The sequence below is a fragment of the Peromyscus maniculatus genome, chromosome 1 (assembly GCF_049852395.1).
Source record: "Peromyscus maniculatus bairdii isolate BWxNUB_F1_BW_parent chromosome 1, HU_Pman_BW_mat_3.1, whole genome shotgun sequence".
Classification (NCBI taxonomy): domain Eukaryota; kingdom Metazoa; phylum Chordata; class Mammalia; order Rodentia; family Cricetidae; genus Peromyscus; species Peromyscus maniculatus.
The window spans coordinates 79,009,652-79,037,201 of record NC_134852.1 but is presented as its reverse complement, the minus strand read 5'-3'; the positions used below and the strand labels follow the sequence as shown (position 1 = coordinate 79,037,201).

General features: G+C 49.1%; 1 protein-coding gene across 2 annotated transcripts in view; it reads left to right on the top strand.

Moving 5' to 3' along the window:
• Nucleotides 1–26,994, top strand: part of Synm (synemin) — a 30,132-nt gene extending 3,138 nt beyond the window's left edge. Inside the window, exons 2-5 of one of the 2 annotated variants that reach the window (XM_042277832.2) lie at nt 3,641–3,765; nt 17,118–17,188; nt 20,233–22,682; nt 23,574–26,994. In XM_042277832.2, coding sequence (XP_042133766.2) covers nt 3,641–3,765; nt 17,118–17,188; nt 20,233–22,682; nt 23,574–23,894 — 2,967 coding nt within the window. In that variant the 3' untranslated portion in view covers nt 23,895–26,994. Of the gene's footprint in view, nt 1–3,640; nt 3,766–17,117; nt 17,189–20,232 lie in introns of both variants that reach the window. The other variant, XM_042277827.2, reaches the window with a different exon arrangement.
• Nucleotides 26,995–27,550: the final 556 nt, after the last annotated feature.

The window sequence follows — 27,550 nt, the reverse complement described above, 5'->3', positions numbered from 1 at the left end:
CATTATTTCTTTTACTTGCTTTCCCCCTGTATCCTGGAGGCAGGGGATGTTGGAAGACCTGTAAGAGGCCTCAGAAGGGCCTTGGCGACATTGTCACTTATTCCAGCCTTACCCCAGACACGCTCATGATCTCCCTATGACGGGAGCTCCTAGCCACCAGTTGTTTGCAAATGACTCCAAAATATGAATGAGGCATTTCTTTTCATAAGAATGCAGGCAGAATTAGCTGTGCAGTTAAGGTTCCGCCTTCTTGTAGCCTTCCTGTTTCGGGCTGAATTCTGACTCTCACCCTATCTCAGATTATAAGATTTCCTCAAGAGTAAGCTCATTAGCCCTTGTGCGGTCCGGTTTCCTCATCCGTGAAAATGAAAAGCAGCTCACGGGTTGCTATTGGTTAAATGAATTTAATTACTTTCTTCAGTGAATACTTGTCGAACACTCGGGGTGCCAGGCTCATCTGTTGTGGCCAGGGGATAAAGCAGTGAAAAATAACGGAAGAGGACATGCCCTGATGGCAAATGTCTTGAGGTGGCACCAATGCATGCCACTCACGGAGAAGTCAGGAAACCAGCGTGGCTGGGACCGTGAGTGAAGCAGAGAGCCGATGCTCAGATGCCTCTTTTTAAATCTGAGTGCCACTGAAAGGCCCCAGGGAGTCCTGAGCAGAGGGAGTGTCTTAACAGGTCATCCTTTGCTGCATTGAGCATAGTCTGTGCTGGGTCAGTGTGGGGACAGGGCACCTCGTGAAGACACGCTTGCAGCACCCGAGACAGCAGGAGGCTTGGACCGGGAGCGGCAGCGCTGCCCTGAGGAAGGGCCCTACGTTCAAGGTCAAGCTGTCAAGGTTTGCTGAGAGGTTGGATATAGTAAGAGAGAGGCAGGAAATCAAAGTTGACCCCAGGTCTGTGGAAGAGGAACCAGAAGACGGGCACTCCTTGCTGAAGGAGATCTATGCAGAAGGGCAGTAAAGGTCAGAGATCTGAGTTCAGTGTATACACAGGCTGTTTGAGATGCCTCTGGCATGCCCTCCTGGCACTGTGAGATAAGCCTGGAGTTGAGGGTGCTGCCTGGTACAGCTATAAACACATAATAGCACCCGAGTCATGCTGCCGATGCTCCTCTTCTTCCTACTCCTTCTCCTCTTGAGACAAGATCCCCCTATGTCGTCCTGGCCGTCCTAGAACTCACTGTGTAGACCAGTCTGGCCTTGAACTCACAAAGATCCTCCTGCTTCTTTCTGCTTTCCAAGTGCTGAGATTAAAGGCACGTGCCACCACACCTGGCTCAATTCATGCTTCTTATTAATTTATTTAGTTTTGAGTGTGAATGAACTATCCTAGTATTCAAGTCCCCTCAAGCGCCAACATTTAAGATCCCAGGCAACAAGGACATGAGCAAGCTCTGGCCATCCTGTCTGCTGTGTTCAGCCAGGGCAGGCTCAAGCATGATGAAGAGAGAGCAGCAGCCCACCGTCCCTGACATAGAACTTGAGCTTAGCGTTGCGGATGCTGTTGTTGGAAAATTCTCTGCATAGCGGCTAAAAGACTGCGCTCTCCCCTGGGTTTTCGGAGCCTCGGATAAAACTGCTTCTGTGCGGGCTGGAAGTATCACCCCGTGTGGGAGGCTCCAGCACTCCTGGCCCGGCCCACAGGCATGAAAAGTTTTGGCAGAGCAGAGCTGGAGTCTGAGACTTCCTCCCACTGGCAGGATTGGTTGTGATTTCATTCCTGCCTCCAAAAGTCAGCGGCTTTTCCTTTCACCATTTGGGAAGAGTTGACTCACATGGAAATTCACTTGGAACTAAATCTATTTCAACTCTAGAGCCACTTTACTTTGCTGTTCATATTTTGTGGGGTGGGGACAGAGAACCAGCCTTTATTCTGAGGGAGGGGACAGCATATTCCTGGACAGGGCTGTGGCATGACTCTGTAATTTTGAACTGTGAGTGGAGAAAGGAGTTCATCTGATTTTTTTTTTCCTAAGCGGTTTCGCAGCACTTAAACTTCTTTGCATAGGATAATTGATAAATCCTCAAGTTCTAGTACTTAGGTCAAAGTTCTTATATTAGAAAAGCTATCAAGCCAGGCATGGTGGCACACATCTGAAATGCCAGTACTCTAGAGGTAGAGAATTGTGAGTTACAGGCTGCCCTGGGTTGCAGTGAGACCCTCTCTTAAAAATGTACAACATGCACACACAGGAACACACACACACACACACACACACACACACACACACACACACACACACACACACACTTTAAAATAAAATAAATCCTTAAGAAAATTAAAGATTTTTTGCACCAGTTGTATACAGAAAACTTAACAGTCGTCACCTTATAAATGGAAGTGCTACAAAAGCAGATTTCTCTACGTGACAGTCATCTTTTGAGAATAATGCAGCTGGACATGGTGCACACCTTTAATCCCAGCACCTGAGAGTCAGAAGCAGGAGGATCTCTGTGAATCTGAGGTCAGGCTGGTCTACACAGTGAGCTCTAAGACAGCCAGGGTGACATAGAAAAACCCTGCCCCAAATAAAATAAAATAATGCAAGCAAGGACTCCAGGTGAGAGCTTCGTCGAGTTTAGTCCTTGTGTTTGTAGACAGTACGAACCCTCTGCTGACCCTTGGTGGGGATCTCTAGCAATATTGAAAACATATTTCCCTTTTTCATATTTCAACACTTGTATAGTTTTGAATTCTACAAAGGTTGTGTTGAATATGTACCCAAGTTTGGTTAATTGCATTCACACATAGCGCTACTTCCCATTACAGAAGTTACACGAATACTTACCTTAGTGTTTAAATATTTGCTTGGTTAATTATTTCCCAGAGTGATGGGCCAACAGTGAAGAAGAAAACACAAAATTGTAAAGTGTACATTGATTAGAAGATAGTACTTGGCTTGAAATGGACTTTTTGAAGAGGGTGATATCATCTTGATCGTTTAATCTTAAATTCAGTTTACCTGGTGTGTACTGTGTGACTGGTCTGTGCTGGTCTCTGGCCAGGGGCCTGATTACAGGGGTGTCAGTGTCTCCCAGCTTGGGAAAAGGCAGATCTACTGAAGAAAATTAACCATTTGGGAGTCTGTCAACTTATCAACTCCATTCCAAAAGGAAGACTTATGTGTGGGTCTGAGTTTGTTCATTTATGCCCAGAATGTATTTCTCCTCAGATTATTTTAAAGTATCATTTATAGGTAAAAAGAAGATATTTATATCAACTTTTCTGCCTTTATTGGGACAGGGATGACTTTGGGAGACATTTTAGTTCACATGAGAGTGATTTCTGTTTTAAGTCTTATAAAAAGATTTCCTGTTGTGGCTAATTTTTAAGTAGTGCCTTACTTGCTTGGTTGGATATATTTGGGTCTCCTATGTGGCCTGATATCTGAAGCAGAAGTGATTTTACTAAACTAAGCCTTCATTTTGTCAGGAAGTCCAAACATAAAAGTACCTATCCTATCAAAATCCTCCATATGCAATAAAGAGAGAACCTTCCCTCTTCAAGAGATTCGTTATATGAAACTATTCATATACAGGTTACAGCTCCTTTTATGCCCTGCACTGTTGGTTTCTTTAGTTGGCTCTATGAACCTCTGAGGTATGGATCTAAAAGTTCTTTGTTCTCTTCAGAGAGTGATTGACAGCCTGGAGGACGAGAAGGAAGCCCTCACCTTGGCCATGGCTGACAGGCTGCGGGAGTACCAGGAGCTTGTGCAGGTGAAGACTGGCCTCAGCTTGGAAGTAGCCACCTACAGGTGAGACTATGCTGAATCTGTCTCGATGAAACCAGTGATGGATGGTCCCTGTGGCCTTTGAGGAATCCCTGTGACTTTGTGACCAGGAGAGAACAGCCCTTTGGCATGGCTGAGTGAGGACTATAGAGCTGAAGAGAAGAGAGGAGAAGGGAGAAGATGGGCTTGCTTGAGGTCCCCTGTGCTTCTGTATCCTGGATGTAGTTTAAGAACGTGGCGCATATCTACTTCAGTCTTGGGAGTTAGGTACTAGGCTTACAGAAGAGCAAGCTAAGCTCAGAAAAGTTGGAGGTAGAGGGCGGAGGTTCAAGGTTTGGATGCTAGGGGTCTTGACTCATCGGTGCTGTTGCTTCAAGGAACTGACTTTCTAGAGTCTTGGGTTTGGTCTTGAAAACCAGCATCTGTGTTCTGAGAGTAGCGTGGAACCCCAGAACAGTTTTTCTTTCCCAAGATGTCAACTGTAATACAACCAACCCAGACATAAAGGTCATGGTGTGTTTAGAGGGTGTGTATGCAGAGTAGGGCATAAAAGACAGTTAGTCCTTAGCCCATTGGCTCTTTCTCCTGATTGGATCCCTCCCTGCCTCTGCGTGGACACTGATGGTTGGCTGAGGTGGTGCCCTTCCTTCTGGCAGCTTTCATATACAATGAGGACTGCCATAGAGGGAGCCAGACCTCAGCAACCTAAGGTGGAAGGTCTGTGGAGACCAGGGTTCTCATTAGTAAGAATGGTGACGGCAGCCCAGTCATCATGGATCTGTGCTGCTGGTCAGGCACAGTGCTGAGTGACCTCTGCTCCCAGTCTCTAAGTGGACGCCATGCATCGCTCTTACAGGTGTGAGAGGGGTGGTTGTCCTCGGGGCTGTTGGTGGTAGAGACAGAACCAGCTGGGTCTGGTTGTGGACCTGTGTCTTTCTCACTGAAGTGTGTAAAAGGGGCATGATACCCACTTCATCCCCAGAGTTGTGATCACAAATCAATTACATGTATGATGGTGCTTTGGACACTGCCCTGGCCGGTAAGAGGGCACAGTTGTCGGTGAAACATTGCAACGGTGAGTGTCACCCCTAGCAGAGGACAGAGTCAAACCTGGAGTGCGTAAGAGGGGCACTCTGACTAGGGACAGAGCAGGTAAGAGCCAGGCCCAGCTCATTACTCCCTGCAATATCTCTGCCACATCTGATTTGTGCTATGAGAACATCAAAGTAAGTTGAGTTGCTGTATGCCCACTGAAAAACAATGCCACCTGCCTGCTGTATGCTGTTAGTTCACCCCAGAGCCTTGGGCTGGCCATGATGCCTTTCCTGAGTGGAAAACTAGTTTTTGCTTGGCCCGAATTTCCATTAATGGAGAAGAAGTACTCAATTGGGAATCTTGGGCCCTAGAAGGTTGCTGAGAGGCGAAGTCCTCCTTGAAGGTATGTCTGCTCTTGGAGGAACCTCAGCTGAACTGAGGGTCCGTCCTGGAATTATGTCTTACTTCCCACCATGCGAAGGGTGTCTGGACCCAGGGCTCAGAGAGAGAGAGAGAGAGAGAAAGGCAGGGCACCTTCCTATCATTCTTCCCCTGGGTCCTCCCTGGGCATTCTTAGAAACCTCACAAAATTAACAATTGCAAAATTAAGCCGGTTGGGTATTCACACATGCTGCACAGGAGCCCTGAGCTTCGCTGGTAAGGGGTACTGTAAACAGGCAGGCTTTTCTGGGGAGAAAGAGAGCATTAATGAGAGCTGGTTTTCAAGTGTGAGCAATAGACACGCTTCTCAGACCAGTTTGAGTCGAAGAAGGAATGTGTTACTCATACAACAGAAGAGGCCCTGAGTTCTAGGCAGAGTTGGTCCAGATGGCTGGAAGAGATCTGTCCCTGTGGGCCCTTTCCATCCTGTGATGGCTCTAGGCGAATGGCCTCCCAGCCTCATGCTCCTGAGCCAGATCTCCCTAGGCAGGGGACCGAAGTGCTCCAGACTTGGGTGGGGCCAGCCTCTTAGGAGGTATGTGGACAGGGGCTGGCCCTTGGGGGAGGTAGCCCAAACTGGGCACTCTACTATGGTACATGCCAGGCAGCCCCCAGGTCTGGTTCCTGTGTCCGTCTTAGCGATCACCTGACGTTGGGGCGGGGGCCCTTCCCTACAGAGACGGTCAAACTTTCCCATTCCTTTTCATATCAGTTCATATAAGGAAGCTTCGGTTTTATGTGTTGCTGCCCTGGGGTCTTGAGTCCTTTTCTTCCTCACTTGCCATGCCTCTGGTTCTTGGTCGCCAAAATCAAGTGTGCACAGGCAGGCGGCCCGCCCAAGCATGCGGAGCCTGTCTTTAGCTACAGTGCTCACAGGGCTCCGGGCCTCACTGTTCCAAGCACATTGATTATGAGCCGTTTCAGCTCCAGCCCGCAGTCAGACCATCTGCAGGGACGCAGTTGATTGCTTCTGCCTGTCGCTGCCACGCTTCTTCTAACCTCATCATGGGTTCATGTGGCCATCTCTTAGGCGCTTAAAAAGCCTTCAGCCGGAGTGAGTGATGGGTTTCACTGGACCCCTGCCTGCTGTTCGCATTTGCCCAGGGGAAATCAGAAGCCTAGGCTGCCTCGCCCTGCCCAGGCTGGCTTTGGTGGTTAGTGTGCCTCTACTTCCCACCTCCTGCACTTATCATTAGTCTGGTAGACACCCATAGATGTTGAAAATACACAACTGGTAATACAACTCAATTCTTTATGTAAGTCAAAAGCCTGGAAGGTTTTTTTTTTTTTTTCTTTATCAGCAAGGGGTGTATTGAAGCAAGCTCACATCACCCTCCATTCAGTTCTTCCTCGGTGAGCTGTGTGTGAGCACAGGTGTGGTAATTCCTGTGCGTTAGTGCCCTTGCCATCTGGTGACCTAGGCCGTTTTGTTGTGCCCTGTGAGCTTTACAAACTGACCTGCCAATTTTGAACGTGGACTCCTGTGTTTTCTGAAAGCCATGGTGTGGAACATTCGGCCCCACGGGGCAGAGGGTGACAGCAGCTGAGGCAAGAATTGCCCCCCTCTGGGCCTGGTGTGATTTGCCCCAGGCTTTTCCCTGTGATGGTCATCGCCCCCAAGTGCTCCGTGATTGTCAGAGTCCTGTGCTTCCTCTGACTGAGCAGGTCACAGGAAAGGGGAGAGGCTGAGCCTCTCTAAAGCTGTGGGCACATTTTGCTGCAGTTTTATCTGCTGACCAAGGTTAGCTCTCCAGGGCCTTGATTGTTTTCTCACCCAGATGTTCTGCCCTTCCTGGAACCTTCACAGTGAAGGAGAAATGTAAGTAATTATAAAATAGAACTGCATGTTTACAGCTCCCCAATGCTGGCTCATTAATAAATGATGACGATATATCTTTTTTTTTCTTTCTTTTTAAAGTAAACGTAAGCTAGGATGGGAAACCAGGCAAACTTAGAAGAGTCCAAGGCTGGACATTTTTATCAAATCTCCTTGGCCTATCAGTAGCCAGGCCTGCATGGCAGCTTTGTGTGAGAATGGGACCCCAGGCCCTAGAAGCCAGCCAGCCTGGCCTTGGCTTCGGGCCGTGCAGGTGGCTGTTGGCAGGGGCTGTAAACCAGTGCTTGGGCTGTGGACAGCAGAGCAAGGACAAGGCTCGCAGGCAGGCAGACAGCGGAGGTGCTCCCCTCTGCCTCCAGGGCTGACCACAGCAGTGTGCGGCCTGGAGTGCTCATCACCCTGCTCCGTCATCACCAGATTTTTCCCAGCAGCCGAGAGTTACGAGAGGAAGGATGCTGAGATGCAGAACAGAAAACCCTCCAGAGCTCCTGGAAAGGCGTTGCCCCCTGGGCCCTAACCCCAGAGATTCTGTTGAACCTGAAAATGGCAAGGAGACAAACCAAATCTAGGATCATCCGACTGCAGCGAGCTTTATTAAATACTGGCCAGGAAGATGGACACTGGCCAAGTCCATACCCAGGATTCCCAGAAAATGGTGCCGAATTAGGTTAGCCAGGCGCTCATAAAGGCAGAACCCACAAACCTATAGTAATTCCTGCTGTCATCCAATGGGGGGGGGGGGAGAGGCAAGCATACATCCTGACATACTCCCTGCCTCCGTACCTCCTGTCTTAGTCTGACCAAGCACATCATGTGCCGCTAGGGCAACCAACCAACCTTGTTTCCTGAAGTGAAGACACGTGACTGGTTATCGTACATGAACAACAGCGCCCTGCATTCCAGGGAATTACCTGGCCTTGGGCAAGTGGGGCTGACAGGTTAACTTTTGCCCTTACAATTCCAGTTGGATTGGTGCAGGGTGGGACCAGTTGTAGAGGTTAGCCTCCCTCTGGGTGATTGTCAGGTGCCACCAGCATGGAGAGCCTCTGGCCCAGGACCCTTTGGGGTATGCACCCAGCAGCTGCTGCAGCGTGGAACATTGGAAATGTGGAATCTCAAGCCCAACTCCAAGCTGCTAGATCCAAGTGGCCTTCTAACAAGATCCAAGACAATCTCGTGCTGGCGTGTGTGTGTGTGTGTGTGTGTGTGTGTGTGTGTGTGTGTGTGTGTGTGTGTAAGCAGCCGACTATTACTGTCAGACTTAAGCCTGTCTCAGCAGCAGCCTGGAGGAGACACTAAGGGTAGACTATTGTATGCTGGAGGCAAAGTGGGATGGTTTTCAGCAAATGTGGCCATCTCCGTGGGGCCAGAGTGGATCTGTGTGAGGTCACAGAGTCCCGTGGACCCACCTGGTGGAGACCCAGTTTGAATGAGCTGTGAAGCTATGAACACCCCAGCTCGAACTGTTGATAGATTCAGAGCCTGAGAGTTACCTTCAGGACTTTCCCTCCCTGGAGCTGGGTACCGGGATGCTGCGGGCAGTATGTGGTTGCAAAGGTTCCAGCAGAAGGAACCTAGGGCCTGTGGGGAGGGATTTCTGGAGGTGCAGAAATCCTTGGTTCTAGGGAAGGGAAGTCAGAAAACCACTCTATGGGATGGGAAGGGTGTTCTAGACAGAATGAATGCCTGGCATGAGGAGATGGGGTCTGGAGAGCTGCGTGCAGGTCATGTGTGAGCCAGAGCCTCCTCACCTGTGGGACTGTGTCATATGAGGGAGGGCCTGTGCCCTCAGGCTGCCCCAAAACACTGGGCATGCAGGGTGCCGTGCTTAGAGTAGCCTCCGTGTTAAGGAATATAAACTGTAGTTAAGTTGGCATGAACCCAGGTGACCTTTTTCATGGTAAGAAAGAAGATGTCCTAGAGGACACTCAAGTGCAAGGTTTATGGAGCTCATGGTTGTGGGGTGTGTGTGTGTGTGTGTGTGTGTGTGTGTGTGTGTGTGTGAAGGATTTAGAGGGAAATGAAACTGGTCAGGGTCTGGAAGTGTAGGGACACTTGAACAGACATTTTGGGGCATGGGACGTAGAAGTCAGAGGTGAGTCAAATGATAAAATGCAATATTTGGAGGAAATGCTAGCAGTGGTTTGTGGTTTAGATTAAGGAGGGAGAGGCTTTCAAAGGGTGTGGGCATTGAGCTGAGTCCTTCAGGTGTGTCTGTGGGGCTAAGAAGCAGACCGGCAGAAAGGGACCGGGAAGGCACTCCAACTGGGCAAGCATGCTTTCCAAAATGTGTGGAGGAAGGAAAAGTGGAGGTGAGTCAGCAGAGCTCTGGAAAGGAAGCTGCATGCCGGACCTCAGATGTCTGGAGCCTGATGTAGGGCTTTCTGGAGCAGGCCAGGGACCATCCCAGTCTGGAACCGTGAGCAGGACAGGCAGCTTTGGGCAGATAGGCTATAGGCAGTCTGGGCACAGAGGTTCTGGATGTCTGTGGGTGGAATGGGGGATTTCTTCTGGTCACCGAGTGTCCGTGATAAAGTCCTGACACAAGTGGCAGTGTGGAGAGTGAGCCCGTGGGAGCTGGCCGGTGCTCCTGGGCAAACACCGAGAGCAGCGTGCTGTTCAGCCCCCAGGGTCACAGGCTGGAGCAGCCAGCACAGAGCCCTCATCAGGAGCGGATGTTTATGGAGGACTGGCTTACAATCTGAGGATGGCAATGGACAAAACCTGCAGCATCCTAACCCATCTCACTGATGCCACAGTGTTTCAAGAGCTCATTCCACGGACGAGACATAAACAATGTCTGTCCCCTCCTTAGGTCCCAATGACAACTCAACGTACGGTTCCACTCTAGGATCCAGTGGTCTCACATGGAGAGCACGGGTGACCTCAGAGCATCTACCCTACAAAGTCTTCACCCCAGACTCATGGCAGCCCCATAGGGGCAGATAGAGCCCTTCTCCAGTTGACATCCCTCAGCCTCTGTACCTTAGACCCTCCCTGAACTCCCCCAGGACCACATGCAGATATGGCAGACAGAACTACATCCAAATGCTTGGGATGAGCTGCTGGAATCTCAGGCGGGGGAGGGTCCAGTGACTTCCCAGCCCCACTCCTGTGAGGGAATGTCAACAGTTGACTAGCCTGAACCTGATGGACTCTTGCAAGTGGATGCAGCTGATCTGATGAAGATGACCACTGTTTTGCTTGGAGAACAGCATTCTACACACATCAGGGTCTGGTCCAGCTGATATGGATGGAGGATGAGTGGAAAGGGCAATTGTAAAGTAAGTAGCTTCTTCACAAAACAGTAGCATACCTGTCACCATCCATGAGCTGCTAAAAAGGACAGTGGGGGAAAAGAAGCTTGAAGTCTGTCATGGGGAGGAGGCTCAGCCTGGATTTCTGGTCTGAAAGACAGTCCATGTAGCCTTGGTCAGGAGTCAAATGAGACTTTGCTTTCTAAGTTCTGGACATGTGATGGTTTGAACGAAAACAGCCTCCAGCGTCTCATATGTTTGAACACTTGGTCCCCATTTGGTGGAACTGTTTGGGAAGGATTAGTAGGCGTGGACTTGTTGGAGGAGGTGTGTGACTGGGGGTGGGCTTTGAGGTTTCAAAAGCCCCACACCATTCCCAGTTAGTTCTCTCTCTGCCTGGTGGTAGTTGTCTCCAAATGTGGCTCACAGTTACCTTGCACCAGGCCTGCCTGACTGCCATCATGCTCCCCACCATGATGGTCACGAGCTCACCCTCTGAAAACTGTAAGCAAGCCCGCAATAACTCTTTCTTCTATGAGTTGCCTTGGCCATGGTGTCTGCACAGCAGAAAAGAAACCAAGGCACACATGGAGTGAGAGACTTGTGGAGGCTCTCTAGCTTACCTGGGTGGTGGTGCAGAAATGAAGCATGCCCCAGAAGGCTCATGTGTTGAATGAAGGCTTGGTTGCCTGCCAGCGGACGGGCTTTTGGAAGTGATTGGATCCTGAGGGCTCTGACTCCACCGGTGGATTAATCACTGGGCTCACCGTGGACGGCAGGATCGAGAAGTTATACATACCAGGAGGTGGAACCTGGAAAGAGGCTGCTGCTGTCCCTGGTCACCTCTCCACTCTTCCTCTTGCTTCGCCTCACTGTGTCATTTCAGCCTCACGGCAGCTGCACAGAAACAGGGCAAACAGAAATGTAGGAAACTGAGCCCCAGAGAAACCTTTCCGACGGCAAACTTTCTCTCACAGCGAACACAATCCAAGGAAACAGGAAAGCAACACAGGAAGTCCCGAGGTCCCTCCTCCCGGGACATGGTTATAGACTATGGAGATGGACTGCCCAGGTCTTACAGTGAGGGCTGGTGAGGGTGTCTCGGTGGGTTGCCGCCACATCTGCGTTTGATTCCCTGGAACCCACGTGGTAAAAGGAGAGAATCGACTCCCACCGGTTGTGTGATCACACACATGATGTGGCACATGTGTGAGCGTGTCCACGTCCAGTAAATAAGTATAATAAACCGTTTGGAGGAGGTTAAGTTAGACACAGTCATGTCTGGGTGGCTCAGTGGGTAAGACCACTCGCTGTGCAAACTTGAGGATGTGAGTCCTTTTTTCCCTCCACCTTTAAGTAGTTTATTTATTTTTATTTTATGTGCATTGGTGTTTGGCCTGCATATATGTCTGTGTGAGGGTGTTGTGTCCCCTAGAACTGAAGTTACAGACAGTTGTGAGCCACCGTGCGGGTTCTGGGAATTGAACCCCAGGCCTCTAGAAGAGCGGTCAGTGCTCTTAACCACTAAGCCATCTCTCCAGCCCCCAGGACATGAGTTCTTATCCCCAGAAGCTGAGCTGTAACCCCATTGCTGTGGGGTGGGCAGAGACAGGTGATTGGAACTTGCTGGCTACCGGCTTAGAGGCTCAGTGAGAGACCCTGACTCAAAGGAATTGTGCAGAGTCTGGCTTTGGTGCAGACACAGACCTGTACACAAGTGTGTACTGCCTCCCCGGGCCCCACACTGAACGAACAAAACCCCAGGCAGGTGAATAATGGGCACAGAGTCCCCTGCTTCCACTTTCTGATCACCGCGGATGAGATAACTGTATTCTAACGGAAGACGGTAGGGTGTGGTCTCCAGCCTGCTAATGGAGCAATGCAGATTACTCCTAGTGTTTATAGCCTCATGGTAATGGCATTTCTGGTTGGTCCATTATTTTTCAGGCCACCTGTATCTTCTCACATGTCTTTAAAGACTATATTTCTTAGAGCTTTCACAAGGTTTCTATGATGTAGATTTTATTTATTTTTAAAGTTATATCCTAGTTTTGGGGGGAAGATTTAGAAATCTGTGTTTCACGCTGAGACTTGGCTACTAGGTAAAATATTTGGAATGAACAAAATTTTGTAGTTTAAGAATTAATAATTGAGCTGGGTGATGGTGGGACAGGCCTTTCATCCCAGTGCTAGGGAGGCAGAGGCAGGCATAGCTCTCTGTGAGTCTACACAGAGAAACGTGGTCTCGAAAAACCAAAATAAAATGAAATAAAGGATAAGTAATTGAGAGGAGCTGGGTGGGGTAGTGCACGCCTGTATCCCAGTACTTGAGAGACCGAAGCAGGAGGATCTCAAGTTCAAAGCCACCCTCAGCGACCTGGTGAGACTATCTGAATGTCCAACAACAGTAGGTGAGAGGATGGACCGACACATGAGGGCCTAGCCAGATAAAGAAAAGAGCACTCCTTTCCCCTTGGCTGACCTCAGCCACTGAAAATCACTTTTCCCCCGGGGCCGTGGAAGCAGGAGGTGATGGTGCCAATGACATTTACCAAGCACTGATTCGGTGACAGCCATTGTCCTGTGAACTCTCTGCCACCTGCTTACTTGTCATCACAAACGAAAGAGTGCATCCCGCCGTCCCGCCGGGCGGTGGTGGTGCACACCTTTAATCCCAGCACTTGGGAGGCAGAGCCTGGTGAATCTTTGCGAGTTCGAGGCCAGCCTGGTCTACAGAGCGAGATCCAGGAAAGGCACAAAGCTACACAGAGAAACCCCGCCTCAAAAAAAAAAAAAAAAAAAAAAGAGAGAGAGAGTCCCATTTCAGAAACAGGGAAAGGATGTCACAACTGGCAAGAGTGGCCTGCTGAGGCTTAGGGAACTCAGAAGCCCCACCCGGGATTTGAGTCAAGGCTACCTGCCTCTATCGTGTGCTCCATTGCCTGCTGAGTCTTAGGGAACTCAGAAGTCTCATCCGGGGTTTGAGTCAGGCTATCTAGCGTGTGCTCCATTGCCTGTTGCCAGTGGTTCTGTTCTGTTTTATCAGCATCCTTTGCTTGTCTGCTAATTAATGTTTTTTTTTTGTTTTTCCCAGTCTCTGGTATGGATCTGAAGCTGGCTTTTGGAATACAATTTAGTACTGATCATGGAAAAAATGACCACAGATGCCTAGCAATGGCCCTTCCTTGTTACCTTCACCCCCTTCCTGCATCCCCAGACTCATGTATCTGTGTAACAGTGTTTGTTCCTCCTGTGAATGGAATTCGGCTTGTCCCCCCTTTCTCTCCTCTCTCTTTCTCCTCCATCCGCCAGTGACTGACCGGCTCTGGTCAGTGTCTAGGGCGGCCCATATTGTCATCCCTCCTGCGCTCGTGGAGCTCAGCTTTGCACAGTGAGCAGGCTGGAGGGGGCAGCTCTGAGGCTCTGTGACTCTGCTTTCTCCACCCCCCCCCCCCTTCCACACCTGCCTGGAAGCACCATGTGAACCAGGCACGGATCCACAGGACCACAGCGGGCTCCTCATGGGTGTCACTCCTGGAAGTGTCCCCGTGAGTCCTTCTCTCTTATCTTATCCTCAGTTATGGGAGATGTACTGCTCACCAGCCTTGTGCCCACAATGCCGAGCACTAGCAGCTACGCCCTGAGATTCCATTCAGATCATCCATCCCAGGCAAGCAGCCCTGTAACGGGCTGGTTGGGATGCTGGGTGGCCCATTAGGGCCTGGAGCGGGGCCAGAGGCCACATTACAGTTCACTTTCACATCATGGAGTTGTGCAGGGCTCCTAACGAGGCCAGGGACTGGTCTCCTGCTTATTTGCCTATTTTCCTACTGGAGAGGCAACCAGCCTGTGGAGCTCTATGAAGTGCTCTCTAATAGCCAGTGACTCAGGGGGTTGGCATTCTTGCAGTCTCAGTGGCCTGGAGGCAGCTTTCCTGCCCTGCTCTTAAAATAGCCAGGTTTGGTGGGAGCCTCAGAGAGCACTCTCCATGTTTCTTCAAGTTCTACAAGCCTGTCTCTCCAGCGGCTCTTTGAAGGGGTCACAGGAAATCTCCCTACTAGTGTAGTCTCTGACTCTGCCACATTAGTCCCGGGAGCTGTGTGGACAGGTTAGGGTCCAGTGCAGCCACTGAGGTTCAAGTGGGAAGAATTGAGAACCCAGGGGCCAACTGTCCATCTCAAGCTCTGCACTGGGTGCTTACAAGGTGATAGGTGCCCCTGCCTTCTAGGATTCCGTCAGCCACTAGGGCACAGATGAGGGATTCATAATTGGGACGGAATTACCGAGAGGTTGAATTTGCTGTTATCAATGTGGTACAGAGGGTCTATATAGACAGAGGGCATAATTTGTGTGTTCTGGCATAGGGAAGCCTAGCAACTGGAAGGTGAGGGTCTGGGTTCGAGTTCTGTCTTTGGGTGTTCTGTGGGCCCTTGAAGACGCTGTCTTCACTCTGGCCTGTTTTCCTCTGAGAGGTAGCTGGGCAAGGCCCAGCGCTCAGGGCACCAGAGTAAGTGGATATGGGAGTTGAAAGTGTTATATTCTGTGCTGGCCCCGTCTTCAGTAAAGCTGGATAAAGCTTCGGTTTTCCCCTGGAGGAGAGACAGAACCATTATCCTTTGAGGGGTGGAGGAAGGCATAGTTTTTCCCGGTCATTGGTCCCCTGGGCCCCTCAGCAATATTTTCTCCTGACCTGAACTCCCAAAGGCTCCTTCTGGCCTGAGTCTGGCAGCCTGGGTCTACGTCTGGCCCTGTGGCCTGTGAAGCTTGTTCAGTCTAAACTTGGCCTTGTCTCTAGACCCTGCTGTGGTCCTCAACTGTGGAACGCCTCTCTGCTGCGATAACCCCAGGATGTAGACCCATGAAATCTGACTTGGCCCCTAAACATTCCTCTTGTTATACAGACCTCAGAGGTTTTTTTTTGTTTTGTTTTTTTGATGATGGAAGCTGTTTGTGTTCCTGGAAGCTAAACTGCTTGGTCATGAGGGCGGGGGATTAACGGATTGGTGTCCTGTTTCCTGGCCTTCATCCTGAGTGGAAGTGCTTCAGCCCTGGCCTTGGTGTTCTTGGCATGTGTACTTCAGTGGCAGCTTCTGTGGTCAGCCCACCAGTGTGGACCTCAGGCAGATCCCGTGCTTCTTTTCTCCTAGCTGCCAGAGGGTTCTCATTGCCACTGTGGGGATCGCCACGTTTAACTCAGTAGCCGCGAACCTTGGTGTAGTTCCCTCAAATGCCACGCCCAGCTGGGATCCCGGCTCCCTGCTCTGTTTCCCTGCTGGCCCTGGGTTCTATCATCAGTGTTTCCATGTGGCCGTGGTTCTCATCAGCCTTTGCCATGTGCGCTGTATCTCTGGGAGCTGGGGTTGCTGATGTCGCACGTTGCTCTAGCAACCACACAACTGTTGCATCTGCAGCTTCTAGCAGTCCTGTGGGTCTCTGAAAGTGACCAGCTGATTGGCACTCCACAGATGATAACCCTCAGTGCCTCTCTGAGGTGGCAGGTGCCAATGACAACTTAATGAAGACTGTGGTCTTAGAAATTTGGAGCTAAACCTAGCCGGGTGTTTTCCACTGTGTCCTGTTAAAGGAGGCGGAGGATGGCACTCTGGGTGAAATGGGATGCCCGTGGGGCTGCTTTTCTACACGCTCGCCTTCATCTCTGAGATGTCCACTTAGTTCTGCAGTTGCAGCTCTGTGGCAAAGTACTAGCCTAGTATATGTGTGACCCGAGGTTTGATCCTCAGCATTATAAAAGAGAAAGAAAGAAACACCAACTTCCATCCAGCTTCCTATTTACAGATGGTGTCTATAGATGGAAATGTCTCCAGTCCTTCCTTTCCAGCAGTCTGGATGAATCTCTCCCATCCGAGGTCCCACAGCCGCTTATAAAATAATCACTCAGAGCCTTATATTAATTACAAACTGTATGGTCGATGACTTCAGCTTCTTGCTAGCAAGCTCTTTCATCTTAAATTAACCCATTCCTATAAATCTGTATGCTGCCGCGTAGCTGTGGCGTTACTGGTCTGCGGGCATCTTGTTGCTCCTTTGGTGGCGGCTGGATGGAGTCTCTCCCGACTCTGCCCGTCTTCTCTCTGTACCTCTGCTTGGATTTCCTGCCTGGCTGTAAGCTTTCTTGCCATAGGCTTTATCTGTTATCAATAGATAATAGCCAGCTTTATCTATTATCCAATGAGAGCCACACATATTCCCACAGCAAAGTGTCTGTTCCTGCTCCCTGCTCTGTTCCTAGTTCTCTCTCCAACTGTCTCCCACTTCCGTGACTCCTGTATGTGTATGTTGTTCTGGGGCACTGTGACTTGGGTGAAGTACTGGCCTGGGCCTCTCTGCTGGCCAAAGAAGCTAGGCCCTAGCCTGCCCTTCTTCATCAGTCTCCCCGACACTACTTGGTGTGTGCCTCACTTTGCCTAGGACAGGAAAGGTTTTCTTTCTTCTTTCTTTCTTTCTTTTATTTTTTTTTTGGCGCGGTGGGGGTGGTAGTGGAGGGGGGAGGCTTCCTACAAGGACGTAACTCTCTGGTAGTTTTAGAGTTCAGCCCATGCACCTTCTTCTTCCAGCCAGTATCACCCGAGCATGTCATGTAGCAGATGCTATGCTGGGTGTCAGGGGGACGATAGCAGAGCAGGGTCCCATCCTGGCGCAGCCCCTACCCAAGCTACACCTCCAGGCACAGGTCTTAAAATGCAAGGTCCTGTGACGTTACCCAACGTATTTGATGAAAACCGTTTTTTTTTTTTTCCCCTCTCTTTCATTCTATAATAAACTATTTTTAAAAATAACTTTCACAGGGCCTTGTTGGAAGGAGAAAGCAATCCGGAGATACTGATCTGGGTGAAGAACATTGAAAACATGCCACAAGGTAAATATTAGGGACTGTATTTGTGATGTTAAAATGCTTCCTATTTGAGCGGCCCACTCCACAGAGGGAGGAGGGTTCAACTTATTTAGAAGAGGGTTTAGGAAAACAAACTATTTGCTTCACAGATAACAAATAGTTCATCATACTTTTAAGTACCAAGTAGATTTTAGTTGAAAGGGACGTAATTTAAATTACAATGTGAATCAGAATGACCTTGGAAGTACTCACTGGACTTATCTGCTTGTGTAGACTGTATTTTGAGGTACTTTCTAGCTGAGGAGAAGCACCTAATCCAGGCCTTCTGAAAGGTGGTAAGGATGTGCACTTGTTCATTATATCCTTTGAAGGGGCATATTTTCTTTTTCCAGACCAAACAGTTATGGCTGCAGCTAACACACAAAATTGTTATTTTGGACACCAGGCAGCCAGCACTCTGGAAACTGTAACTCCGCCAGGTCAATGACACTATCCTGCCCCCTTAGGTTGGCATGGCAAGTCCAGAAGGTGTCCGGTCTTGTTTGGGCCCAAGCCTTCAGATGGGGCTTTTTTTCCTACAGCAGTAGATCGGGCACAAGAGAGCTCAATATGCTCGCTTGAAAGACCTTTAAAGTCTCTAAGATAACTTTTAAGTGAAATATTTAAGCCTGCTGAATATCAAAAGAGAATCTGGCTAAGCAATGGCAGGTTAAAAGACATATGGAATGCTCAGCATAAAGTCTTCCTGGGTGTCTGGGGGAGACTGTCGCCAGGACATCTATTCATAAGTGAGTCGCAGATGTTCAAGTTCTTTGTCTAAAATGTTATAGGATTTGCACATCCTCCTACAGACTTCAGATCCTCTCGAGATGACTTACGGTGTGTAGTACAATGTGTGTGCCATGTCACTTGCTGGCACATTGTATTACTTAGAGGAGAATGAGGAGAGATCAGTCTACATGTGTTCAGTGTGGATACATTATTTCAAACAGTCTTATCTATCTATCTATCTATCTATCTATCTATCTATCTATCTATCTATTTATTTATTTATTTATTATGTATACAGTCTTCTGTCTGCAGGCCAGAAGAGGGCACCAGATCTCATTATGGTGGTTATGAGCCACCATGTGGGTGCTGGGAATTGAACTCAGGACTTCTGGAAGAACAGCCTTAACCTCTTAACCTCTGAGCCATCTTTCCAGCCCTTGAAATAGTTTTGACCTTTAGTTCATCAGATGTGTGGGCGTAGAGCCCATAGATGGGGCACCTTCGGAACTCATCACCTGCACGTCCCACCATGTACCTTCCTCAGTGTGGTTTAAGTCTTCCTTGCTCCTGTTAGCCAAACTCAGCTTTGGCGGGTCCCTGGGCTCAGAACTTTGGTTCTAATCATCTATGACTAGAAGGAATTTGTCCTCAGGTAACAGCCAGCAAGCCTGTGTCCTCATTTTGAGAGTAAGTCTGGGGAAAAAAAAATGGAGAGATCCCTGCACGGGACCAATGACTGGCCTGCCTGGTATCAGTTAGCACCCGACATCTAGAAAAGAAGAGCTGTTCACCCACCAGATTTCAAGGTTTACTAAAATCTAACACATAACCTGAAGTTAGAAGAGAGAAATAAAGGGCCCAGGACCAAACTCTTTGGGAGGACTAGCCTTCTAAGTGTGGGACTTGCTGATATTTGTCTGGCCATGCATGCCTTTAGAGTCTGGAGGAAGGCAGGGAGGCGTCTCTGCTAACTTGATTTACTCATCCATTGTTCTTCAAGCTTCTTGAACAATATGCGTACTTCACATTTATAAACTAAATGTTCCTAATGCTTAGGTATTATGTTAAAGAAAGGTGCTGTGGAATAAAGGTGACTAGTTGTGATCCAGCCTTTATGCTTATAAGTAGTTCTGTCTCCTGCAGAGTACAGCTACTCATTAACTATTTATGGAATAAACCTGCTGATGATTGCCTAGTAAGCTGATCAATACTTATTAGTGCACTTAGTTGCCTTTTACATTGTGCCCTGAGATAATGTTGCCTGCTTCCTATGACACAGGAGACCTAAAACTAGCCTGTGAGCTTCCATATCTCTTATTGACCTTGGGGGTTTGTCTTCTGGGGTTTCTAGATTAGGATCAGTATATTAACCCGAAAAAGAAATCTTTGTAAAAAATGTTCCAGCCTGGTCTCTTTCCCTGTATCTTGGGAACCTGACTCAGTGAGGCCTCTAGGCTCCATTGCCATGAAGGAGGGGTAGGGAGGTGCCCAGCCAGCTGGGGTACAGTGGACACTAAGAGATGCTCTCGGAGTGGATGGTGCTTTGGTCTTGTTCTAACTCAGTTGCCGCTCCGGCGAGCCGGTTACCCTGGTGGAGTCTGTGCACCTGAAGGGTCGCACCATCTGAGGATGAGCCTGAGTAAAACAAGAAGCCCTCAGGCTGGCTAACTCCAGGAGGATGCCATCAGGACCGGGGGAATCTCTGACAACTGGATTGGTTTTGAAACTATACCTTGACAAGTATAAACATACAGATCAGCTTAGAAATCTAAAGTCTTCAATACCTGCAGCTCAGCACAGGAACTGATAAAACAAGAGCATCTGAGGTGGAGGGTATGCTGTTTGGTACCCAGTAATCTACACTTTGTAGTGGTAGAGCTTTTCTCTGCTGAAATAGTAAACTTACCTCAACAGACTAGAAATGAATGATTCTGAAACAGCATAATATCGTGAAGGTTTAACCAGAAAACCCAATGTCTCTGACCTCTCTGGCACACTTAGCACACTTCACATTCAGACCTTTGACAGTTCTCTTAAGCTGGAGCAATATTCTAAGATCAGCAGCTGGAGAAGAGCATTAGGCGGAGGTATTTGTAGGGCCGTATTTTATTCTGACGAGAATTCTAAAACAACCAAAAGATAATGTAGAGAATACAAGTATTGTCTTGAAAAGGTTCTTCCTGTAATAACAGTATATTTTATACTAACATGGGATATGACCTACAGCAGTGCTTTTATGGTGGAAAAAAAATAACGATGCCTGTCATCTAAATGAACTGTTTGTTCGATTTTCACAGAGTCCAGAAGCACATCCTATCGCTATACCAACTCAGTATTACAGAGGAAAAATGAGAAAAATCTATTTCCAAGGCAAAAAACACCTTGGGCAGCTGTAAATCACAGCTCAGCTCTGTATTCTAACAGGCCAGGGCACCTTGACTCACAGACGACCACAACTGTCGGGAGCACTACCAGAAGGGGGTTCCTGACCTCCGGGTATTCCTCCTCAGCTACAACCCTGCAGCAAAAATCCCTTGAGAAAACTGTCAACAGTCAAGCCAGTCTCCGACCTGGTGCTCCAACCCATGGCCATCTGAGAAACACTGATACTCAAGTGAAAACATTCCCTGATCGATCCAAAGTTGAAGGCACCAGGGACACCCCCAAACGGCTGGCCACCGAGTCCATTATCTCCAGAGAGTCACACAAAGATCACCGGGACAATGTGGCGGCAGGTGCCATGAACAGCGTTCAGTCAAACGAGAGAACTGTCATTTTGGGAAAGAAACTAGAAGTGAAAGCCGCTAGGGAACAAGAAAGGGACAGGTCAGGGGTCATCAAATTAAAGCCAGAAGAGAAAAGGTTTGATTCTAAAGAGAAGGGTTCAGAAGAAAGAAACCTGAGGTGGGAAGAACTGACCAAGTTAGACAGAGACGCAAGAACGAGAGAAAGCCAGCAGAGGAGGGACGAGCTCAAAGAGAAGAAATCACTGCAGGAGGGAGGTGTGAAGGGAAGGGAGGTACCCATCCATCTAGAAGCATCCCGGGGCAGCAGCCCAGAAGTGTCCACCAAAGGCTTGCAGTCACCCGGGCGGAAGGACGCTGGTGACGGTAAGGGAAGAGGGGCAGAAACCAAAGAGGCCAAGTTCCGGTTGGGCACCCAGGACGCTGCCGGCTCCCCGCCAAGTGATTCAATGACAGAGACCGTAGCAGAAAACATCGTCACCACCATCCTCAAGCAGTTCACGCAGTCTCCAGAAGCGGAAGAGAATGCCAGTTCTTTCCCAGACACAAAGGTCACTTACGTGGACAGGCAAGAACTCCCCGGCAGTAGGAAGACCAAGACGGAAATTGTGGTGGAGTCTAAGCTGACAGAAGACGTCGACGTGTCCGACGAAGCTGGCCTGGAGTACCTGTTAAGCAAGGATGTCAAGGAAGTGAGGCTGAAAGGCGAGTCAGCTGAGAAGATGATAGGAGAGATGATCCACGTTGGGCTGAAAGGGAGGGAGGGGAGAGCCAGAGTCGTAAACGTGGAGATTGTGGAAGAGCCCGTGAGCTACGTAGGTGGTGGGAAAACAGAGTCTTCTACCCCCTTCCAAGTGGAAGAAGCCGATGATGTGTCTCCCAGCCCCAAGGGGTTTGTCGAGGAAGAGGATGGTGACGGAGAGACCCATGTGCAGTTCTCAACGCATCAACATCGAAGGACCCAGCAGCCCCAGGGGAGCATCCCTCACGTGGAAGAAGTGATGGAGGCAGGCGGTGACTCAGAGGGAGAGCAGAGTTACTTTGTGTCTACCCCAGATGAGTACCCCGGGGGGCAGGACAGAGAAGATGATGGATCAGTGTATGGCCAAATCCACATAGAGGAAGAGTCCACCATCCGGTACTCATGGCAAGATGAAATTGTGCAGGGCACTTGGAGGAGGAAAACGAGAGATGACATGGGGGAAGAGAAGCACGTGAAGGTCCTGGAGATTCCAGCACCTTCCCTGGGGGGTGCCGTTGGTTCTGCTCACTTGAAGGAAGAAGCTAGTGGTGAACTGCATGCGGAACCCACAGTCATTGAGAAGGAAATCAAAATACCGCATGAGTTCCACACCTCCATCAAGGGGGTCTTCTCCAATGAGCCCCGGCACCAGCTGGTGGAGGTCATCGGGCAGCTGGAGGAAACCTTGCCCGAGCGCATGAAGGAGGAGCTGTCTGCTCTGACCAGACAGGATCAAGGAGAGCCGGGGAGTGTCTCAGTGGATGTAAAGAAGGTCGAGAGCTCTGCTCCTGGTTCTGTGACCTTGATGGCTGAAGTCAACCTCTCGCAGACAGTGGATGCTGACCAGTTAGACCTGGAGGAGCTGAGCAGGGATGAGGCTGGAGAAATAGAGAGGGCTGTGGAGTCTGTGGTAAGAGAGAGCTTGACCAAGCGCTCCAGCCCAATGCCTAGAAGCCCAGACAGGGAAGATGGAGAGGAGGTGCCTGCTGGGGGCATTCTCTTCAAGCGCTGGGCCACCAGGGAACTGTATAGCCCATCTGTTGAGAGGGATGATGCTGGCTGGACCTCTTCCAGCACAGATCAGCGTGTAACCCAGGGCCCAGTGTCGGCCACTGTTGAAGTCACCAGCCCAACGGGCTTTGTGCAGTCTCACACGCTGGAGGAAATAAGCCAGTCTGTAAGGCATGTTAAACTAGGCCCCACTGAAATGTGGAGAACTGAGCAGGTGTCCTACGGAGGACCCACCGCACAGGTGGCGGAGGTAAGTGGGGACCTCAGTGAGACAGTCAGCTCTGAGGGACACATTACACTGGGTCCCCATCAAAGTCACGTGTCCACAGAAGTCACCTTCCGAGGCTCTGTGCCTACCTGGCGGGGAGCAGGAGACACAGAGGAGCCTCACCCAACAGCGCTGGCTGTAAAAGCAGACATATCCGGGGACCACAGAATGTCTGGCTCTGAGCAATTTCATGCTGAAAAGGAAATTCGTTTTCTGGGTCCTCTTTCTGGGGCAGCCCAGGCTGGTAGTAATTTTGCAACGGAAGAGTCAGTGGGTACCCAGACTTTTGTTAGGCATCTCCAGTTAGGCCCCAAAGAAGGGTTCAGGGAGGAAATCCAGTTCATAGCTCCCATCCCAGACCAAGTGGAGTGGGGAGCAGAAGAGGATTCTGAGCACACCAGGGTGTCTGTAGGGAGAAGCACATCCATCCAACACATTGACATTGGGCCTCAGAGGCACCAAACCTCCAAGCTGATAGCTCCACAGACCTTGGAATTTAGAGGCTCAGAAGGCACGGTCCTTGTGGGGGGCTCGGCAGGGATGACCCAGGCCACTCACAGTTTCACCTCAGGTAGAGAAATCCTGAGGAACAAAGAGAACACATTCCAGAGGGTCATTTCTGAGTCCCTTCCGGACAGTGTGGGGGACACAGGAGCAGAGGTGACAGCAGGCATCAGCAGGTCCTTTAGGCACATTCAGATAGGCTCTACAGAGAAGAGCCCCTCTGCACCCATTGTCATCCATGGACCCATGTCTAAAACATTTGTACTCGATGGTTCAGTGGCGTCCCCTGAGCTAGGCGGGCTAGCAGGGGACAGCAGCACACTAAGCCACCTTGCACCAGGGCCCAAAGAAACTTCATTTACTTTTCAGATGGATGTGAGTCACACAGGGGCGATCCGCAGCTGGACCCGAGACGCAGGGTCGGAAGTGGAAGCTCACAGTGTGTCTGACCGTGGTGGCTGGAGAATTGCTCACAGTAGGACTGAGCAGGTCACCAGCACGCGCTCTCAGGCCTCCGCTGGGGATGGACACCAGACCCGCGGAGAGAAAGGCACGGAGCAGGCTGGAGTTGACAAGACCGTGCAGCCGCAGAGAATGGTAGACCAAAGGTCAGTGGCCTCAGAGGAGAAGAAGGTCGCCCTTGTCTATCTAGACAACGAGGAGGAGGAAGAGGGCGATGGATGGTTTTGATAAGTGGAATGATCTTGTCTTAAATGGCGCTTTGGAAACACACCACTACACACAGCCTTTAACATACCAATATGCAAAGCCTTTACTAAGTGTATGGGGGAGGGGAGGCTGGTTATCGATACCTTTATTTAGAGAAGCTGAGGCAGAGTCAGTTTGCTTTAGAAGTCATCTGTAAAGGTTTGAGAGCTACTCGGGCCTTTTCAAGGCTTTCAGATTTTACATTTGAGCTGAGACTTTTGCAGACACTTTCCATCTTTTTAGTCTTAAGAAACTCCTTTCTCTAAAGCTTTCTTTCCACATACGGAGAGAGTTTGTACCAGTTTTGCATCAGGTCACAGGCGTGACTTACCGCTGTTCTACTGTTTATCTATAAGCAAGACACTTTAACATTAACATTAACCAGGTTAAAATAAGATGCTTAAGGGTAGGTTTTATTTGCATGTGCTAATATCCAACAGTAGATGGACACTGGGAAGGAAAATACATAGAGTTTTCCCCCTTCTGAAGTCTTTTCAAAAGGAAATTATGGAAGGGCTGGAGAGATGGCTCAATGGTTAGGAGCCTGTGCCGCTCTTACAGAGGAGCTGAGTTCAGTTGCCAGCATCCGTATCAGGTGGCCCCCAACCACCTGTAACTCCTGCTCCAGAGGATCCGATGTCCTTTCTGGCCTCTGTAGGCACCTGCACTCATGTGCGCGCACACACACACACACACACACACACACACACACACACACACACACCAATAAAAACAGAAATAAATCTTAGCCAGGCAGGGCAGTGGTGGCTCATGCCTTTAATCCCATGCTTGGGAGGTAGAGGCAGGCAGATCTCTGTGAGTTCAAGACCAGCCTGATCTACAAAGGGAGTTCCAGGACAGTCAGGGGTACACAAAGAAATGCTGTCTCAGAAACCAAATATATATATAGAGAGAAAGCAAGCAAGACTTTATGTTTGAAAAAATATCTACTAGATGATTTAAGGAAAAGTTACTTATCAGAGATTTAAAATTATTTTCAATTTGAATGAATTACTTTTTATGTACAGAACATTTTTGAAAAGAGGGCTTAGAGTTATTTATGGAAAGCACAGCTGTGGTCTTATTGATGCTTCAGATCCATGTGACTGTCCTGATCGTACCGATTTGCCAGCATGGCCACAGGCATGGCCAACTGAGGACTGCTCATGGCATCATTTCGGGTCTTTACAGTCCTCGGCTGTGAGATAGCAGAACACTTTTCTGGAGTAGCTCCCTCCTGCTAGAGCAGTGGTTCTCAGCATGTGGATCAGATGACCCTTGCACAGGGGTCGTCTAAGACCATCAGAAAACAGATACTTACATTATGATTCATAACAGTAGCAAAATTACAGTAGTAATTCTAGGGTTGGAGGTCACCACAACACGAGGAACTGTATTAAAGGGTCGCAGTGTTAGAGGGGTGAGAACCACTTGGTAGGGGCTGTGTTGGGCCTCTTGGTGCTGTAGCCCTTATGACCAGAACATTCACTCTCGCTGGTAAGAGGCAGCTGTGTTGGCAGTGAAGAGAACACAGATGTTTTGACTGCAGCTGGACTGGCGAATTGGTCCTGGCAGGAACGTAGAAGCCCAAAGTAGCTAGTGCTTGCCGAACAAGTGATTCTAAACTCACCTCTCATGGGCTGGAGGTCTTTCTGAGCTCCTAGAATGAAGGATAAAAAGGCAGCAGCATATACAAACCTCAGAAAAGCTTTTTGCACTTTGAACAGAAATCATGAGGGTTGGGGATTTCAGTGTTTAGCAGAAGGAACCAGGTGCTTCCCATGCAGCGCAGCGTTGAGGCATCCAGGACAGGTTCTGACAGAGGACAAAACCCCGACCCTCATGGACCACAGATCGTGGACCTGAAGCTGTGCACCACTGGGTTTAATAGGATGAGTGTGCTCATTTGGAATTGTTCTTTTACACATGGATAGTGTTTCAAAAACTCCCATTGCTGAAGATTCAGCATCACATAAAAATGGCCTCTACAGTGCAGGATTCTGTGAGCGCAGAATAGCAGCTCTGATATGTATGAGCTGGGCTTTTGAACGCAGGCCACAGAATGGCCTGTAGGGCACTGAGGAAGAAGGATCCAAGGTGATGCCATCTTCAGGGAGGGGAGGACCAGGGTACAGGAGGGTCTCCCTTCCTGTGTGTCTCACAGGGCACATCTCCCCCTCTGGTCCCAGCAGCTGGGCGAAGGAGAGTGAGTTTTTTTCATTACTAAGGGGAAGAGAAATGCAGCATGGCTTAAGGTGATCTGCTTTGCAAACATCTTGCATTGGGGTACAGGAAGGAAGCAGATGTGAATGGAATGTTTAAGCCTTTGTTACCTGTAAAGATTAACTCCTGGGTGTCAGCCTGATACAGAAGTTACTGCCTTAGCCTGTCATTTCTAATACTGTCAGGGATGCGCTGATGGATTTTTTTTTTTACTGTAATCAGCAAGTCTGAGTGATTTATTAGACTGTGGTCGAGGTGATAGCCTTGGTGTAATGACAGGAGACAGAGTGACAATGTGGAGTTTATTATGAGACTAAGTGGGCTTAGCTGGATGCCATTGTCTTAGTCCATGAACTTACACATGGACACTAGTATGAACAGGTTATAAATATCATGGCCACCTCTACTTGTTCTGAAAAAACAGATGTCTTCGTATTAAATATTAATTTTCATCGCTAAGCTGGAATGCGCAGCAAGGCAGTGTTCTGTTTGAAGTGTTAACTGGAACGGAGGGGTCCTCGGCTGTCATTGCTTACTAGGTCACAAGGGCAGGGATCTTCTCTGTGACATTGTAGCACGCCACCCCAAAGCTCCCTGAGGTTTTTGAAAGCAGTCACTCTGGAGTCAGATCAACACTGTGGTAGGGCAGGGAGGGTGGGGACACACCCAGTCTCTCCCAGTCTGTTATTGTTGAGACTACAAGACGCTGAATGTTTCTGGGCTTTCCACCGGTTGTTTTGATAGTTTGTTTAAAGTGTTTATTTAGAATTATCTGAGAAGCTTATTTTGCTAACCTGTTCCCTACAAAGGGAACTGTCACAAGAATGTGTAGAAATAAAGATCTGAGGGGAAAAAAAAATCTGCATTGTTCCTAACAAGAATGAATGTTTTCCGGCCGGTTTTCCGTGTGGTTCTTTCAGACTCCAATGAAAGTCAACCTGGGTTTCTGTCCATGTTTCGATGGTAGCCCTGAATTATTGGAAAGGTCACGACTGGAAACTTCCAGTTCTCTGACTCCTCCTGGGATCAGAACTCCGTGCTATAGGTACAAACTAGAAAGCATGCACTAACTAGCTTGTGTCCAGGTGGCGACCTGACAGGTAGTGCTAACATGTCATCACAGCCTGGAAGACCTGGCAGCAGGATGAGACAGCCATCCATTCTGCCCAGGGTGGAGGAGGGTGCCAACTGTACCAGGAGGGTGCCAAGGTACAGTTACCCAGTGCTAAAAACCAGCCTTGTCTCAGGTGGGAGCGGGACAGATGGTTGCTCAAAGCACATGGGACTCATGGTCCCTTCTTAGTATCTTGCAAAACAAAAACAAACAAAAACCTAGTGGCTTAAAACAAAGGAGAGGGTGACCGTTGTCTGTCTGTAATCTAGCCTTTTATCAACAAAACTAAAAACACGAATGG